This window comes from Ailuropoda melanoleuca, chromosome 5 (assembly GCF_002007445.2).
Source record: "Ailuropoda melanoleuca isolate Jingjing chromosome 5, ASM200744v2, whole genome shotgun sequence".
Lineage (NCBI taxonomy): Eukaryota > Metazoa > Chordata > Mammalia > Carnivora > Ursidae > Ailuropoda > Ailuropoda melanoleuca.
In genome coordinates this window covers 113,617,462-113,636,749 of record NC_048222.1, presented here as the reverse complement: position 1 = coordinate 113,636,749, position 19,288 = coordinate 113,617,462, and the positions used below count along the sequence as shown (strand labels likewise).

Below are 19,288 nucleotides of genomic sequence, written 5' to 3'. Positions count from 1 at the left end.
AATCAATTGAAATAGAATAATCCGTGGAGATACTAAAAAGACACAACACAACCATTACAAACAAGCCAGGAACTTGAATCTTTTTTCAGAAAATGCTCTGCCTGCCTTCTGGAGGCTGAGGAAGATGAGCTGACAGGCCTATTTGTCTCATGGGCTAAGCTGTAAATAACCAACTCAAAGGCTCGGGGCTCCTCCGCATGCAGCCTAGAGAAGCCGACGGACTAAACACGGCCAGTAGGCAGTAAGTATGTTCCTGTGGTGTTGCACTGTGGGGTGTCTGAACGGAGGAAGCCAGTAGCACAGCCCGGCATCCACACAGACCTCTGCTCTCAGAGACACAGTGTTCAAAGCCCGCTCAGCGATCATGGGAAATTCTGACCCCTCTTGTTTATCTGGGGCAACACACTTAAACACATGCTTATTCTCCCCCGCCCCCACCATCCATCTTTGATTTTGGCAAGGTAGAGGTGAGCAAGAGTATCAGATTTTATAGTTCTTTTCATCTTTTTTTAGATTTTATTTGAGAGAATGAGTGAGTGAGAGAGAGAAGCAGACTCCCCGCCAAGCAGGGAGCCCGACATGGGGCTCGATCCCAGGGCTCCAGGATCATGACCCAAGCCGAAGGCAGACGCCCAACCGACTGAGCCACCCAGGCGCCCCAGCAAGATAGAAACCAGTGATGGAATGATGTGTAACTGTCTTAAAGTTAAATGAAATGAATGACTACTCAACTAGATACAAACCAAATGGTACTACAGTGTATTAATAAGGATGAAACAGAGGGATTTTCATGCTTTTATCGCTCCTGCAGGGTAAGTTAAATAATTAGATAACTGATAAGCATTCTCTTCCTTATTTCAAATACACCCATTCGCACGCACATCACTACATATCGTATTTCTTATCTCAAAATATTTGCCTGTAAGCGCTGCCCAGAGAGAATCCCCCCTCCCCAGAGTTGTCGGAAGAGGCACGTCATTGCCTTAGGCGGGAACTCACACACCGAGGTAAAAGCCGCATCTGAATATCTGATGTATTTTATTTGTTCACATTTGTCCTACTTGAGGTTAACACTACTTCATTGGACAGTTTAAAAATCATTCTGTAAATGAAATAAAAAACAGCAGCAAGAGCTAAAATAAAAACACAATGCATCATAAAGGAATGTGTTGAAAGAACATTGTGAAGAAGCAAAGAAAATGTGACCATGATGATGATTCAACAAGGAGAGAAAACCTTCAACATCTGTAAAAGGCAAAACTGTAGCAGTAATAAAATGTAAAAAAAAGCAAGAATCCAAAGTGCAGGTGCGCTAGTCTTCTTTTCCACATCCATTAGGAAATAGATAGAGCATACTATTCTTTTAATAAAGTGACAAGTTCTGCTTTAAAACATTCAGGTATGTTATCTTGCAGATTTTTTTTTTTTAAGTTTACACAATCTCTACTTTACATTGATTTAACTGGAAAGATGATCATAGGCTATACATGGTATAATTTCTTGAATCTATGTAGAATATAGAAATGGTAAAGTTTATTGTTTTAGTTTTTGCTTTATTTGCAATGAGTAACAAGAGGCTGAAGATCCATATCAGAAGCATCAGTACTTTTACTCTTTCCAGAAAAAAAAAAAAAATCCTGAGCCCTCTGTCATCTTTGTTGCCATTTTCAGATTCTCTGTAACAAAAGACTGTTCATTTTCCCTGAATTCTGGTCAGCTGACTTAAATAATCAGAATGGTTTTCTAATGCAAAATCAGTCTGGTATTGGTCCAGATTCATCAAATACAAGGTATGATTCTGGCATCATGTAAAAATCATTTACATGTTCATAATTGTTTAGAACCTCAAATGTTTTCTGCTTGAAAGGAAACATCTGTTGAATATGATTTTTGAATAGAGGACTTTTATGAAATATATTTCAAATCTTAAAAAATATTTTGAATGCTCCCTAAGATGGTATAGGATTTCCCTCGGCTGACAGTTCCTTTTGGGAACATTCTTGTGTTCGTGGCATTTCATTTTCCTTACGGGTCTACTTTCATTTAGAAAGCCCAAATACACAAATGGCTGTTGCCTTATTTAGCATTAAAGAGCACTGTTTTTTAAACCATGGCTACAGCTCAACAGCAAGATTAAGAAGTTAAAATACACACGTACCACGGACAGATTCATCTTTTTTTGGAATTCACTGAACAAACTGTATTCTGGTAAATCCCCCTCCCCCCAAGACAGTGTACTGTACCTACGTCGAGGTGTTTAAATATTTCTCCAACAGTTTTCATTGTATTATATTATGAAAACACTAGGCTTCAACCTGGGTACTAATAAATATTTAATTTAAAGGGAAGAAAGAAACCCCAACATGGAACATTAAAAAACAAACAAACAAACAAAACAAAACAAAAAAATCCTTCCCCTCCCTCCCGTGTCCCCATCCCCAGTGAAGGTGCAGGTGTCAGCCTGACAGGGCCGAGATCTCATAGTCACTGGCCGAGGTGAGGGGCTTGCCCAGCATCCGGATGTTTTTTGCACTGGTGATTCTGGCCATCATGCACACGGGCTTGTCAAAGTACTTCACCAGCGCCGGCTCAGTCAGGAGGGAGGCCAGGAACTGCTCGAAGGTGATGGCCCAGTCCCGGTCCAGGCTGGTGCTCCGGGGCAGTGCCCCCGTGCCCTGGTCGCTGCGCACTAGGACTGTGTCCTCCCCAATGTCCTCGCAGTGCAGCTTGTCCTCCTCGTGGGAGCCGGCACTCAGCACCGAGTACGAGGACATGGAGCTGTCGTCCTTGGTGTCGTCGTCGGAAATCAGCATGGAGGAGCAGGCCCCGTTGTCCCGGGGGGAGGAGTCCTCCAGCTTAATGTCCTCCATCTGTCCTCCCAGGGAGTGCTCCTCCTCCACTGTCAAGCTGGCCGGGAGGGGTTCAACAGACTCCACCACGTAAGGCTGGCTGGGCCCTTTCTTGGGGAAGAGCACGCCTGGGATGCCGGAGGTGCAGGTGGGCCCGCTGCCCCCGCTGCCGCCCTCCTTTGCAGGCTGGCTGACGAAGAGCTTGCCGACTTCCCCGATCTCCAGCAGGAGGCTGGTCACCGCAGCCGTGGCGTGGTACAGCTCCTGCTCGTTGGGGTCTTCGCTGAACATGTTATACATGGTCTTACACAGCTCGATAAACTGCCCCTGAGAAGTGAATCGGAAAAACACAAAGGACGTGACCATCTCATGGGAAGCACAGAGGCAGGACTGAAGCGGATTGGAAAGCTATTTAATATCAGGGCTCCTGGGGGCGCCTGGGTGGCCCAGTCAGTTAAGCATCTGCCTTCGGCTTAGGTCATGACCCCAGGGTCCCGGGATTGGGATCCAGTCCTGCATCGGGCTCCCTGCTCAGTGGGGAGTCTGCTTCTCTCTCTCCCTCTGTCTGCCATCCCCCCTGCTTGTTCTCTCTGTCAAATAAAATAAATAAAAACTTAAAAAAAAAATATTAGGGCTCCTGAAAGACTCTGGAAAAAGTCCTAGATGTCGGATGAATTGACGTGTTGCTTAAAGTCTCTTTACTCATGTTTCCATTCTTTTAATTTGAAAAATTTTCAACATCCATAAAAGTAGAAAGAATGAAATAATGAGCCTTCATGTACCTGTCACCTAGAGTCAGAAATGACTGTCAGACAGTTGCTCCATTAACTCTTTTATTCTTTGTTCAAGTATCATAAGTAAATTCCCAGGCCTCACCTCATTTCACCTCTACACACTTCGGTATACAGCCCAAGGTGAGCTCCAGTCCCCTCTCCCATGACATGAGCCCCCACCCACGTGACTTATCTGCTCCCCGTCAGGAAACCCAGCATCGTCATCTTGTGTTACAATTATTTATACTGTTTTATCTGCCTCATGACATTTCAGCTTCTTAAGGAGAAAATGTGTTAGATATCTTTATAGCCGAGCACAGTGATCTGAAATCAGCATGAGCTTGTCTTTTGAGTATCTGAGGGTATTTTTAATAACTGAAATGAGAGTGCTTGTAGTCTCAAAATGGAATCTTGTGTGATTCACATTTCTCTGAAGGGGTCACCTTCTCACGACTGAGCCTATTTCTGATGCACAAAACCATGCCCAAGACAGATCCAAACAGATCCTAACATCCCGAGTTGCCATTATCTTTGAGGGGTACTTATGCTACATTTTTCTATGACTAGAAAACAGAGCACCAAGGTTCGCAATGAATAAACTGAAATGTTAAACACTTACCTGATTCAATTTGGGTAAATCCTTTGCGTTCTTTGATTTAGATTTATTTTCTGGAGTCCAGAGTCTCAGATAATTACGATTTTCTTGAGAATTTGCCCTCTTCCCTAAAACCCAAGTGTCAAGAAGTAAGTATTCCAAGGTCAAGAAACAAGTGTCCCCCCAGCACTAAGGTAAACAAGCCAAGGAGGGCATCCCTACCTCTGTCTGGCTGCAGACTCACTGTAACGAAACCGTCATCTGCTCCGTGCTTCCTCCTGCTATCCAACCCAACCACTGCCAAGAGATATTCACAAGGAAAAGAGCACAAGATTATATAATAAACCCAGAGATTCAGCAGTTGTAGCGAATAGAAAAACCTCTAGGTCAGATTGCCTGATTCAGCAAAACAAACAAAACCAAACCAAAACCAAAACCCAGGACATGGCGTTAAATTTGAATTTGAGATTAATAACCAATAACGCTTTAGTATAAGTGAGTCTTAAATATCACATGGAACATAGGCTGAACAAATGATTTTTTAAGTATCTCAAACTTAGCTTTTACTACGTGTTCCATATTTTATCTGATAGCCCTATTTTTCAGTAATGGTTTCCCCCAAATTATTTTTCGCAACTGGGGTTCAGTGTAGAATTAGGAATTAAAGGAACGATGTCATGTAGTCTTCCGTACTTAAAAAATGGTGGTGTTGGCCCAGTGAATGTTGATTTCCCTACCCTCACTGTTACATCATCTTAACTTTGTACACATGAGACCAGTTTTCTGCCAGGCGCTGCAGAAGATCAAGAACTTTAAAAAAAAAAAAAATCTATGTTGATAAAAAGGAAAACAAAAAAATCCTACAAAATTCCTTACACTCATAATCTGGTATTTCAAAGATATAACTTTCAAGGAAACCACTTATAACTGTTTTCCTTTTTCTTCTTAAGACAGGCATCACAGGGCACATAAGGACTTCGAAAAGGAGAGGCATATACCCCCCCACCCCCATTCCCATTCAGTCTTTCAGCTGTCAGAATACATCCTAGCAGTTCTCCAATCATCCAAACGGTGGCCAGTTTGCCCGATATGGGACCTTTGCTGAATTCAGCATCAGGTTAATCTCAGCAGCTTTTTTAGACAGAGCGAGATCAGTGTACTATATGTCACCAAGAAGTTCTTCTCCTCTTAATAGTTGAAAATGATTTAGGAAACTAGTAGATACTAAAAAATATTTAATAGATGGTGAGTTCGTGCAATAGATATAATACAGCCATTTAAAAACCATGTTTTCAGAGAACGCTTCATGACATGGTAACATGCTCACTAGATTTTAAATGAGAAAAGTAGGATACAACACTGTATAGGCAGTTTGGCCCCAGGTTTATGTACATACATATGTATTATTATAATTACAAGTTATATGAATAAAGATGACAGAAAAGAAATATTTCAAGATACTGTTATCTTTGTATTATAAAATTTTAAGATTATCTTAATATTTTATATATTATATTTTAAGAATTTCAACACAAAGCAATAGTGATTTTGGAGTTAGAAAAACATTTTTAAAAAAGCAAATTTTGATGATTATTAAATACTATTGGCAAGTGAGCATTGCTGAAGCATTCTGAAACAGGTGGACCCTTTTCTGAAGTGAGTATTTAAGAAAGACAGGGCTCACATTTTGCAGCCAAAATACTACTGCTAACAAAGTTAAGAGTATTATAGGACATACTAAGACACTATGCGAAAAGCCTTCTTACATTATCTCCTTAAATCCACACTACACCCAAGAGGACAGCTATCATCTCCATTTTCCCCAGAAGGAAACTGAGACAGAAATACCCAGACCTACGTGAGGTCACCTGGGTAACAATATACAGAATAGCAGAGTAGCATTCTGTCCACAGATCCTACCCTCAACTCGTATTGCCAATAAGAAGAAGACTAGATCTGGTTCACCCCTTTCTACTCAATCATAATAACACAGTTTGATGACAGATGGTGACTACACTTATTGTGATGAGCACTGAGTAATGTACAGAATTGCTGAATCATGCTGTGCAGCTGAAACCAATACAACACTGTATGTTAATTATACTCCAATAATAATAATAATAATAATAATAAAAGCTGGTCTAAACTGTGCTAATTTTGGGATGGCAAGTTAAGAGGCTAAAGGACCCAGGAGCAACCACATTTACTTTTGGACTTGGGTGAGGTCATGAAGCTTCACTGATGATCAATGAGAAGGTAAATAACTGGCCGCAGGGGGACGCTGAGAGATGCTGCTGAGATAGGCCCAAGTAAACAGTACGTGCCGATCTACAGATTTGCAGACGTATCCAATGAGTGGAATCAAGTCTGTGTCCATCTAACAACTACAGGAAGCAGAAGTCAGCACGGTTGTTTTGTAAAGGGCCAGAGAGTAAATATTTTAGGCTTTGCAGGCCATATTGTCTCTGTCTCAACTACTCAGTTCTACCCCTGCAGGACGAAGTAGCCAGAGGCAAAACATAAATGAGCAGCTGGGCTGTATGCCAATAAAACTATTTCTAGGCGCTGAAGTTTAAATTTCATATAATTTTCCCCTCATGAAATATTATTATACTTCTGATTTCTAAAAACCATTTAAAAATGGAAAAGCCATTCTTGGTTCACAGGCTGTGCAAACGGACCACGGACCACATTTGGCCCACGGGCTGAAGTCTGCTGACGGCTGTTACAGAGCAAAGACAGATACAAGAGAACTCTTTCTGGCAGACATGTCCTGATTCTGGAGAGCAGCATAATAACAGGATGATGTTCTTAAGGAGCCTGACTACAGCAGGGAGAGAGGAGCAAAATATACAGCTCTTTGGGCCATGTTTTCCCTAAGCCAGGGGGACACGGTGTACGTGGTCCCTTCCGTGGGCCAAGTACCCGCTCCCCAATAGTTGGTTGCCCGACTTCAGAAATGTGAAAAGAAAGTAACATATTAGGCAACTGGATTGGTATACTTCTCTGACTGACTAGCTTAGGAGACAACTTTTTCCAGTGACAGGGGGCTCTGTAGAAAAGAAACACAGTACCCCTGGCGAAGAAAGTCGCTTACCATGTGTGCATTCTGGGGTGATATCTTCAAAGAAGTACTGAGTTGCTTCAAAAGCAGAATCTGGCTCGTCTTGATCAGAAGATGGCTCTAGAGAGAGGAGGAGAGGTAATTCTCAGATTGGCAGAACGGAGCCTCAATGAAAGCGTGCGTTAGCTGTTAAAGCAGTGACAAGGGAGAGGGTGAGAGCTGACGTTACGAAGGTGGAGTGGGGCACATCACTGGGGGCCCTGAAGGCCTCTAAAGCCTTATGACGGGCGGGGAGGGGGGCTCACTCCATTTTTCACACCATCTTCCTTTTTAACAATCTCACAACAAAGTGTCCGTTTATATCTCCTTTTTATGAGATTTTCCCAAATTTTGTGAAATGCTTTGCAAACCAACTTTTAGGAAACCGTATGCAATTAAAGATAATTCTCAGATCTACAGTTCTACCCTATTTCTATCCTTAATGCTAATTCCTCATATATTTTTTTTAAGTGTTTGCTAGATATATCCCAGCTACAGGCCAACCTTTTTAAAACCTGAGCTCAAAACCTCTCCATCTTTCCCACTTGTTTCTATCAGTGTTAAAACGATTCCTTCTTAACTCAAAGTCTCAGGGACCTACCCTCTTTTCTCTTTTACAACCTTTGTATCCCATGAGTTACCAAATGCTATTTGTTCTCTCTCTTGCAGAAGTCTGCTCTTTCCTATTACAACTCATACCTCGGACAGGTAAATGACCATGAATTCAAGCACTTACTGATTCAGGAACCGATGTAGGTAATTACTATTCAGATCACCCTTAGTGACCAGTGATTTTGTATACACACACACACAGACACACACACACACACACACCAGGTCATAGCTACAGATACATGGGCTCCTCGTGTAGCTCACTTACCAGGCAAGACATGCATTTTGTACAGGAGTTTGAGTTTCTCTGTTAGGTCCCCGTGGCATGCAGCACCTAGAATCACATAAGTACCAATGTGACATGTATTGTGTGTGGTACCAACACCTGTGGGCTTAGCATTCTCCCAAAAAGTCTACTTTTTGCAAACTGAAATCAAGATACTGGGTGACAAAAGGTCTGGCCAGCACATATTTGGGCTAAGAGCTCTGGAACCAGGATGCTTGGTTTCAAATCCTTTGTACTTACTATATGCCCTTCAGAGAGTTAACCTCTCTGTATCTCTGTTTCCCCTGTATAAGGCCGGATGATACATAGAAGATTCTACCAGTGATCTTGACATCAGGATCAAAGGAATGTGAGAATTAAGTGTGCGAACACATATAAAATGCTTAGAAAAGTGCCTGGCACATAATAAATGCGTTATTAATAAGAAAAATCATGACTGGGTCTCAGCACTCTAATGGAATTCAGAAATAATCTCAAAATATGTTTGAGATTGCTTCCAATTACTCATTGTAGAAATCCCGTTTAATTGTTTTGGGGGTCTCCTAAATGTTTCTTCAGTTTAATTCATCCTAATCTATCTGCCACTAAATCACCATCACTTCAATCAAAAGAACTCTGTTACTTCTTCCTTTAAAGTCCCTATTTATTTCAGGAATCAGAAAATCCTCTGTAAATATCTAGTCTTAGAGCACCTAGTTGAAGATTAATCAGCTTTGGGAAAAGAGGAATCACAGAATCTGGGTTAGCAGGAACATTGGGGGTTGTCTTGTCTGATGTCCCACTAAATGTAGGCATCTCCCGTGATCCATGAAAGACAGGAGTCTAGCACCTGCTTGAACACTCTCAGAGACCCGGAGATCGTCACCACCAGAGGCATTTCATTCCACTGACGTATTCTTAAATACTGAAAATTCTGCAGTTTTTCTTTCTGTCTTAGGATCCCTAACCTGCAATCTCAACTTCAGAAAGTCCATGAAGCCCCTAAAATGTAAAATTATTGTCTCTATGTCCATATGTCTTTTTGTGGGGGAGAAAATATCCATAGTCCTTATTAGATCTCCAAGAGTCCATAACTCAAAAAAAGGTTGAGAACTGCTCTTTCCCTTATTCTACTCTTTAAAGGCAAACAGAATATTTCTGTTGCCTCAATACCACAAACCTTCAGATTTTGAGGATAACGCAGCTGTCTCCCTCAAGCTTATCTTTTCAAGGCAAGTTTATCTATTTTCCACTTTCTCATGTGACATAGTTTGTAAACTCTTCCCTACTTTTATGCACATCTACCTGATGTGTCAACTTGTCAATCAATATCATCTCTGTGGAAGAAGAGTTCCAGAAGCCTCTTGTCCACTTCAGAGAATAGTGGAGCTAGCTATTCTCGACTCTTCTAATGCAGACTGAGTCTGTGTTCAATTTTTTATACTCTTTCACTCTGGAGTTTCATACTGACCACATGGTTAACTAAACCCCAAGATGTTTGCACAACAACTAATACTCATCATGAAAATAAGGACATTTATTAATTCCTTGCTTTGTGTTAAGTCCCATGCTAACTATTTAACATGTGTAGTTCACTTTCCTCGCACAATAATTCTATGAGATGGAGATAAATATTATCTCAATTTTACAGATGAGGAAAGTTGAGCTTATTGTTAGTAAGTACTGCATTCAAGGTCATAGACTAGTAAGTGGCAAGCCCAAGATTTGTATTGAGATTTGTCTGACCCTAGATCCCATGCTTAAATCCACCATACCATATGTAAAAACGCTAGCATATTTTTAAGTAATCTCTATACCCAACATGCGGCTCAAACTCACAACCCCGAGATCACGAGTTGCACACTCCACCAATTGAGCCAGCCAGGTGCCCCTGTTTTTTGTTTTTGTTTTCATAATCATTTCTTAAAATTTAGGATTTCTGGTTTATTCTTACCAATTTGTTGTTGCCAATCATTTCCTCCAGTCCTATTTTTTTTTAATCTCATTTTTGTCATTCAATGTATTGGCTCTCTCTCTCAAGCTTCGTGTAGCCCACACATTGGGGGAGTAGGCCTCCTCTCTCTCTCTCTCTTTTTTTCCAGTTATAAAACTACCAGGGTTGGCCTTTATTGAGTCAACTTCACATAGAAACTCATTCTTTCAGATCCCCAATATTCAAAATATCAGACATTGGACTTTAGTTGGAAAATTTGGTGAGCAATACTTTTTTTTTTTTTAAACAAGTTTTAATTTGGCCTTCTTTTTCTGTGGCTTCAGTTGCCGACTGAGTTCAGTAGAGAGAGATGAAGAGTAATCATAGTAACAATAACAACTAACCCTTTCTAAGTCACGCACTGTTCCAGTAACTCTACTGGAAGTATTTCATTCAATCCTGACAGTAACTCATTTGCAAATGAAGAAAGATCAGAGGTTAAATATCAAGCCCAAGGTACTAGAGAACTCAGTTGAAACTGACTCATTAACCATCCCACCTGGGGGGCAGTGTTCAGCCAGTCACCCAATCACCAACTTTTACATACTCCTGCCTTTTCCATTTATAACGAGCTATCTGTCAAATGACCAGCTGCATCATGACATCTATGACATATTTAGAGACTGCCTTTCAGCAACACGACTGGAAAAGGAGATACAGCTCATCTGTGGCTTCTGATAGGAATCCTTCATTTCTAATTCCATATAGACCATCTGTTCATGAATTTCTTGAGGGAACATTCTGGGGACTGGCACTAAAATTACTAATCCATCTTTTCCAGAATTCATCTTTTAGTTTTTAAAGACTGAACAGAATTTCTCTTTTCTGTCTGTCTCCGTAACTATAATTGACCCACATAACTAACAACAGCTCTGAGCATTTTCCCAGTATCTGGGGCGAGGCTTACTTTGCTCAGGAACTCGATTGCATTTTGAGAAGCCTGAATACTCTTTTCCAGTGTTTTCACTATCCCGGACTGCAAGCTTCTCTTTCCTTTCTTGAAGATTTTAAAGAGTATTTTCTTACTGGAGTCACCGAACTTAAGTAAATTAAATATTTATATTGATTTCTATCACTTTCTACATGCAGAACGGTCTCTTTTTCCTCTTCCTTATCCATGTCCAAAGATAATTTTTAAAAATCTCCTTTTGATAGCTACCAATCTGGTAATAAGTAGTTTACCTTGGAGTAGAAAAGACTGGAAGAGGGTCCAAGGGGTCTTTGGCCCTGGATTGTTTCACTTTTTTTAAAAAGTGGAAGGTACTTACGTGTTACTTGTGTAATTAAAAGTTGATGGCTCCTCCTTCCCTAAAAAATACCCTGCTTGCTGTCGTCAACACAGACTAGAGAGATAAGGGTGAGCCATCAAGACTGACAGCCCTTGTGTGAGTCCCGGGCCCAGCAGGACTAACTGTACAGTTCAGTTCAATGACAGATTAAGTACTGACTCACTAAAAACTAATATCCCAGCAAGTTATTTAACTTTTTGGAGCTTTCGTCTCTTTAACTGACAACGGGGATGGGATGATAACAGTAAGCAGGTGGGTAATAAAGCATAATAGCAACAGCACAAACTGCGCCCCTGCAGTGCCTGGAGTCAAACTCCAACCTTGGGCAGATTAAAGGTACATTTAGCATTGGGGCTGTGCCCGGAGCACAGTAAATGCTGCATCTCATCAGGATCCCCTCAGAAGGCTGCTGTTGGGATCCTGTGATCAAGTACAAATTCTAAAGCATCCAAACAGCGTCTACACTTAAAAAAGGCTAGTTCTGGGCTGCCTAGGTGGCTCAGTGGGTTAAGTGGCTGCCTTTGGCTCAGGTCACGATCTTGGGGTCCTGACATCGAGTCCCACATCGGGCTCCCTGCTCAGTGGGGAGCCTGCTTCTCCCTCTCCTCCTTTGCTCATGCTCTCTCTCTCTAAATAAAAATTTTTTTTAAAGATTTTATTTATTTATTTGACAGAGATAGAGACGGCCAGCGAGAGAGGGAACATAAGCAGGGGGAGTGGGAGAGGAAGAAGCAGGCTCATAGCGGAGGAGCCTGATGTGGGGCTCGATCCCATAATGCCGGGATCACGCCCTGAGCTGAAGGCAGACGCTTAACCGCTGTGCCACCCAGGCGCCCCTCTCTAAATAAAATCTTAAAAAAAAGGGCTAGTTCTTCCATGTCCCCCTCCCCCTTTAAGCATACACGTGAGTGCTTTATATAAATAATTCTTTCCTTCCTAAGAGCATCTCATCTATACCCCTTTGCCTTTTTAAAAACCATCCATTTCCTCTGGCCTTTAAGCCTTCTAGTCATTATTCTTAAAGATTTAGAGCACTTTTTGGAATCATCATTGGCTCCATGCCTGACCCCTTCATCTTTCCTAGGCATGTCGTTTTAAAGTACATGGCCAAGGTCACAAAGTGGCACAATTAGAATCAACTTTTTTTCCCTTTTTCTCTCGTTCTGGCAGCCTGACATAATGCCTGCTACAACCAGAACCTCCTATCTGGTGGGCCAACCTCTACCAGCCTGTAGCTTTTCTGCTGAACAACACGCAGAACAAGAGTTCAAAAGAACAGAGGGCAGTCCTGCTAACACAGAACCACGGTCAGTGAGGCTGACCGGCAGAAACTGTGTGCTGCTTGTGAGATGTGGGTGTTCTTGCTCATGACGGTCCTTCCTCCAAGCAAAAGGGAGAGAAAAGACCTCCATTTAGACTGCAGAGCTGTTGTGGTTTCTTTAGCCCTCTATTAAAAACATTATGAAATGTTTTTATAAAATTTTATGAAATATAATACAGTTTTTGTCAAAGAAAAATAATCCACCCAAATATTTCTTTTTGTCTTATAAAGTTATCATAGTCTGTGGTTTCAGTGTTTAAGTTGGTATTTTATTGTCTTGCAAATTCTCTGATAATGTATTTTAACTACTGCTGAGAACTAACTAACATAGAAGAAAATGCTTTACTCATACAGTAGATCCATTCGCTAAAAACAAATGTCACCAGCAGCCTGCAGACCTTGAAATGTGCTCCCCTGCCCTCTACACCCAATCTTGGGAGGCAGAGTGGGGCTGAGGCCCTGAGGGCAGCACTGAGGACCACCAGGAGCGGGGCATTGTCCCCTCCAAAGTTGTCATAACATCACACGCTTACTTAGCCCGGAGACAAACTCTCGGAAGTTTATCAGAGAATCTCCGTTTTCATCTAATAACTGGAACAAGCGGGAGGCCAGCACTTCCGAGTGAGTCCCACAGGCCCAGGGAAAGAGGAGAGCAAACACCCCCTTGAACTGCTCAAAGTCGATGCGATACTGGTCCAGGTAAGGCAGGCTGGGGTCGTGCCGGTCCGGCGCATTGCTGCTCCCGCCCCAGTAGCAGCTGGTGAGATGCTCTGCCTGGAAAAGGAGAGAACAGGAGGGTTACTGGGGAGGCGACCTCACAGCAAATACCAGGAAGAAAAGGGCCCTGCCTGACGTTTGGAAAAAGGCTTTTGGTCAACCCGTGTACATCTCCTGGGGCAGTGCTCTGGTCTCAGGGCTCCCAGTCTTCTCCTTGTTCTACACAGACCTCCACTGACCACCCACTAACTGCACAGTAACCACCCCTGCAGCTTAACATGTGGCGTGAAAGGTCCAGTTCGATTCCTGGAGGCAGATGAAGAAAGTACCCCCCCAACATCCCTCCCGTACCCCCATGTTCTTTCTCCCTCACACACACACTCACAAGCATTTAAAAAAATAACTCCTGTGAAAATAAACAAAACTTTTCATTTAAAAAAATTAAACAGAATGTTAACCTGAAAAGGCTCTGTCATATAAGTGATCTGACCACCTTGTTTTCTAGGTGAGGGTGAGAAAGCCCAGAGGCTGAGTGGCTCTCACAAGGTCGTCCACCCAGTTACTCAGAGCAGAAGCATGATGACACTGGGGGTTTCTGAAGTCCTAGTGTAGTGGCCCATAAACCCCTTGCCTCTTGGTCACTGACATAAATATCATAGTCACAGTATTCAAGCTACAAACGTGTGGTCTTCTTACTGCATACATCTGAAAATAGCTCTAGAAAAATTATGAGTAGGAACCACTATGGGAAGGAGAATAGAGAGCTGGAAACAACAAAAAGCTTCCTGTTTCTGTCCTTGGAAACAGGCAGCCTCTTATTCATGAAGTCATATTGATTCTGGTAGATATATGCACCCATTCTAGGAAGACCACAAAGATAAAACTCTTGTAATAGAAAAGCCCAGAAGGACACCCTTCCCCCGCCATTTACAGTTAGCTCTGGATGGTAGATGGGAGAGATGGGAGGGGCATGAAAAGAAGGACTTTATTTTTACTTTATTCCCTATTGTACTGTCTGAGTATTTCACGACAGTAACGTATAAATATTGCAATAAAAAAAAAGCACTTTCGAAACAGATCTTTCCCCCTTGCCTGGGAGTTGTGTAAGGGGGGGAGTCAGTCGTGTGTGTAGTACTTCAGTTTTGCTCTCACTTAGAAAGGAGCAAAGCCCAGATATCCCTATCACAATTGTTTACTGGGAATCACAGCTAATAAGTTAAGAGAGAGAGGAGTGGGAGTAGGCAAGAGAGGAAGGAGAGGTGGAGAGCAGAGAGAAGCCAGTTTTCGGCAATGCAGTCTCAGGAGAGTGAAGGAAGCAGGCCAGAGTTCACCAGGCCTTTGGGGCGCATTCCTGGCTGCAGAGGGAGGTCAGAGTGCGCCTGTCAGAGGGAGGCAGGCTGGCCGAGGCTGAGATCAGAGAGGCTGAGATCAGAGAGGCTGAGATCAGAGAGGCTGAGATCAGAGAGGCTGAGATCAGAGAGGCCGCAAGGATTGAGCTGGAAGGGGATGCCCAGCAGCCGTCTGTGGGTGGGATGGTGTTGGTGATCCGCCCCCAGGAGGGGTCCTCTTTACCTGAGCTATGTCAGTGGATAAAGGTTGCCCAGAGCATTTCCTCCTACTGAAACCTTCAAGTTGTTCTGGAACCAGGCTTGAATGTGGCTCCAGGCCCTTTCATGGTGCTCCCAACCATCGGGCAAAGACAAGCCCGTTCCTTGATAAGCCCCCACACTCCATCATGTAGGGGACCAGGGACCCAGACATCCAGAAAGGACCAAAGGACACATTTAGAGTTCAAGAGAAACTAGGGCAAAGGGGCCTTGAACTACATTTTCCATCAAACGTGCCTCAAGGTGGCAGCCTTTCCACCTTTTCCCTCCAAGTTTAACTTTTTATTTTTTTATTTTTTTTAATTTGAGTACAGTTGACACACAATGTTACATTAGTTTCAGGTGGAGGCTTAGTGGTGTGACAAGTTGATGAGCTCTTTGGGAGAGGACTGCATCTTTCCTTTGTATCTGCAGAAACCCCCCTGGAAACTTTTTAAAGGACTCAAGAGGCTGGCAGAGTGTCTGACACATACTGATACCTCAACACATGTTTGTTCAAGTGATCTAACGCCAATTAGAGTGTTCAGAAGACTCAAAAGAGAGTCCATAACTGAAGTTTTTATCTTCGGTTCCCTAGTTATCTCTTGAGGCTCCTTCCCAACCCTGACGCGGAGTCTCAGATTCTTTCTTGGGGTGCTGGGTAGATTTGGGGAACTAGGGCAGGGCTTTGGAGTCTAAGAATAGCGTGTTTTCTTCAGGCATATCCTCAGGGTCCACAGGACACACCTGGTACCTGACTGGTGCGCCAAGCAGAGAGCGCAGGGTGCCCAGGGAAGAAGCCGTGGCTGTAGCAATCTCCACATCTGGGGCTTCCGCACAACCAGCCTGGTCCTCCTTTCCCGGGCATCCCCCAGCCTCCTCTTTCTAATGTCACTGCCCTTCCCGTTACCTGTTCACAGCCTTGCTGCCTCCGGCTGCTACTCCCGCTTCTGTTCACTTACCCCAAAGCCCAGCTCTAACCTCCACGCCGTCCCATGAAGCACATTTCTTCTGGTCCTCAGCATCCCTTTATAATCGGATCTTAACTGGATCCTTGTATCTTTTTGTTTTGATCCAAGCTGGATCATTATATTTTTCCTTTATGAAACCAAGAGGGACCCTTTCTTATGGATAACCAGCTTACACTGAGCAGTCGTTACGGTGTGCGGATAAAATACGGATGGGCTGGCACATTATAAAGACTTCACCATCAAATGCCAAAGGGAGGCTGGGGGGGGAGGGGGTGGTATCCACTCTGCGGGCCACGCTGCTGGCCTGCACGAAGGGCATCACTAACCAGCCGTGCACCCGCATCAGAAACATGCAGAGCTTATACTGGATGGGTAAGTGATCACTAATTTACCTATGTATTCAACACACGCGTTTAGAGCACCTGCCAGACAGAGACCCTAGGGCAGGCAGCAGTAAAACAAGAAGGAATAAAATAGTGGTGCTCTTCAGTAGCTCACAAGCAGGTGGGAATATTAGCAAAAACATTCCCAGCTATCACAGCCTCTGATGCTAAGATCTATTAGTATTCAACCCATATCTTTGTTTGTCTTTTTATGCTTCCTGCTATCTTTGCAGTCCTCCAAATAGTCATGTTTAGCTCTGGCAGTAAAAGGCACTACATTCAAGAAGCTATCCAATTAGAAATCAGGATAAAATTGGTATCAGCATAAAAGACATCTTTTCAAAGTTTTCTCCTGCTCACTGCCAAATTTTTACCTATGAGGCTGATAAGGATAGTTAAGACAAAAGTATTTTTTTCTAGAAGAAAAAAATTCTACTTTGCTTTATTTAGTAATACATCGTTTTGCCATTCAGACCTAAGATTGGTATGGGCTGAATTATGGAACGAAAACCACAGAAATTTAATCAATCAGGCTTTCCCTTAGACAGCTGAACAGCTTTCTTCTTATTCTAGCTACATATTTCTTTTTCAGTGTGTTTTAACATAGCTGAATATAGGAAAGCTCTAAGGGTGCTTTAATGCAGCTTAATATTAAAAAAATCACAATTTACAATAATTTCAGGCAGTGTTTAAACTCAATTGCCATCGCTCCAATGAGTATTATAAAGTAATACCCCTTTTTGTCAAGTCCACGGAAACAGCTAAAATATATGGAGTGCCACAAAGCTAAAACATCGGCTTAAATGAGTTAGGAGAATATGCTTATTTTTCATAGTAAGCATTCCATTTTTATACTCTCAGCTCTCAATATTTACGCATGTTGATCCTCACGCTGTCCTTTAACAACTTAACAGGAAAACCTACAACAAACTGAATCATTAAAGGGAACTCTTTTATTCCCCTGAATGTACATGGATTTGCTTTGAAACTCACCTTGAAAAGAGCATAAAGTTCTTCTAGCTCATCAATAGTAAAGGAAGTTTCTGTCACAATTGTTCGGACCTATAAGAAGGTAGACACAGTGAATTTCACAATCTCAAAGATATTATATTGGGAAAGTTTGTGATTTTCTTCTTTTAAATCATCTCGGTCTGTCCAGCAGGAATTTATGGAGAATGAAGGCCTCTCGCTATCTTTCAAAGGACATACCACGTTCCGTTTTGTAGTATCCTCCAGGGTCTGGATCACCTTCAGTCTCTGTTTGAATCTCATCTGCTCAATCAAATCTGCCCGGATGGTTCCAAATTTCTAGAAAGGAGCAACAGCGGTATTTCTGAGAGATCTGCTCAAGCACATATTACCATGTCTGCAAGATTTATGGAGACACAATCCGGATACACAGAAGAAATTTCTTATGAAATGACAGGCGTCCTAGACTATACCTTTATTTATTTTAAAAGCAATTTAATAACCATAAGTAAATACAGGAAATTCTCATGCTTAACAACTGTACTAAATTTCAAAGTCAAGTTAGTCTTGTTGAAATCAACAACAGTTTATAGGGAAGAAAAGGTTAAATAAGGCTATCCGGGCTGTAAGAAAAAAATGCTTCAAAGGAAGAATTTTCTTTACAAGAAGAAAGGAAGTATCTGAGGCTTACTGTTAGCCTGGGAGGTTGGAAGAAACGACTGTGTGAGGCTCCCTGTTCCTGTTCTCTAGTTCGATAGCATTTGTACTGGTTCAGAAACATACATTGTCTCTGGATGGCGGACACCATGGGCTAGATACCTTTCCAAACTCCAAAATACCTCCTATTACCTGAATGTTCGTTGAATGAAATTTCAAAAGCCAAGTGAGTCTTTCAATCCGAAGACTGAGAAGGAATATACAGAGTTTTACATCTCCTAGCAGTGCAAGAGAAAAACAAAGAAGTTCTGCTTAAAGCATGAAGCTTGACCCATGCAAGCAATGTCTGACATGGTTCAAGACATTAAAAAGATAAAGAAAAGGTCGACAGATAATATCAAGTGTTGGCAAGGTTACAGTACAACCAAAACTCTCATATGCTGCTGCTCAGAGTATCAGTTGGTACAACCATTTGGGAAATTGGTCTGCAGTATCTACTAAATCTGAAGAGATATATAACCTACGACACATTCCTAAGTATTTCCCTCCAAAAGTATATATGTTTTTAACCAAAGACTTATGCTAGAATATTCGTAGTGTCACTATTCACCAAAAGCAAGTAACCACTCAAATGCTAGTGTTTGAAATTATGAAATGAGGAGTAGCATTATCTAGCCAAGACAAATGCGAGACGTTCCTAACTGGCAGACTGGCAGTTGTCTTCCCAATCTGTTCTCCCTTCACGTACATAATTCAAAAATTCAGCCGAGTACCCAGCTGCTCAGCAAAAGACTACATTTCCCAGCTTCCCCTGTGGCTTGTTGTGCCAGGTGACTAGATTCTGGCTAACAGGGTGTGAGTAGAAATTTCACGGACAAGGGCTCATTCAATGAGCAGAGCACATACACCCTATCTCCTTCCTGGGGGGATAAGACATTTCTTAAGAGTGGATAAGTAAAAGCCTGGGTCCCTGATGTCACTAAGCGCCACACCAGCCCTGAAGCACCTCAGCGGACTAAAGTGAGAGACAAACAAATTTCTATCTTGTTAACTCTACTTTGGAGTCTGTTGTTACAACCACCTAGTCTGCATCCCAAGTAATAGAAGATATAACACTTATAAACTGCTTTTTTAAAAAAAAATTTTTAATTATATTATGTTAGTCACCATACAGTACATGCCTGGTTTCTGATGTAAAGTTCGAT

General features: G+C 42.3%; 1 protein-coding gene across 1 annotated transcript in view; it reads right to left on the bottom strand.

The window, feature by feature from the left end:
- Positions 1 to 1,021: 1,021 nt before the first annotated feature.
- Positions 1,022 to 19,288, bottom strand: part of TBC1D9 (TBC1 domain family member 9) — a 114,253-nt gene continuing 95,986 nt past the window's right edge. Inside the window, exons 16-23 of the mRNA XM_034661737.1 lie at positions 17,667 to 17,765; positions 17,451 to 17,519; positions 13,334 to 13,574; positions 8,201 to 8,266; positions 7,315 to 7,401; positions 4,440 to 4,514; positions 4,242 to 4,345; positions 1,022 to 3,176 (exon numbers count right to left, since the gene is read on the bottom strand). Coding sequence (XP_034517628.1) covers positions 2,457 to 3,176; positions 4,242 to 4,345; positions 4,440 to 4,514; positions 7,315 to 7,401; positions 8,201 to 8,266; positions 13,334 to 13,574; positions 17,451 to 17,519; positions 17,667 to 17,765 — 1,461 coding nt within the window. The 3' untranslated portion in view covers positions 1,022 to 2,456. The remainder of the gene's footprint in view (positions 3,177 to 4,241; positions 4,346 to 4,439; positions 4,515 to 7,314; positions 7,402 to 8,200; positions 8,267 to 13,333; positions 13,575 to 17,450; positions 17,520 to 17,666; positions 17,766 to 19,288) is intronic.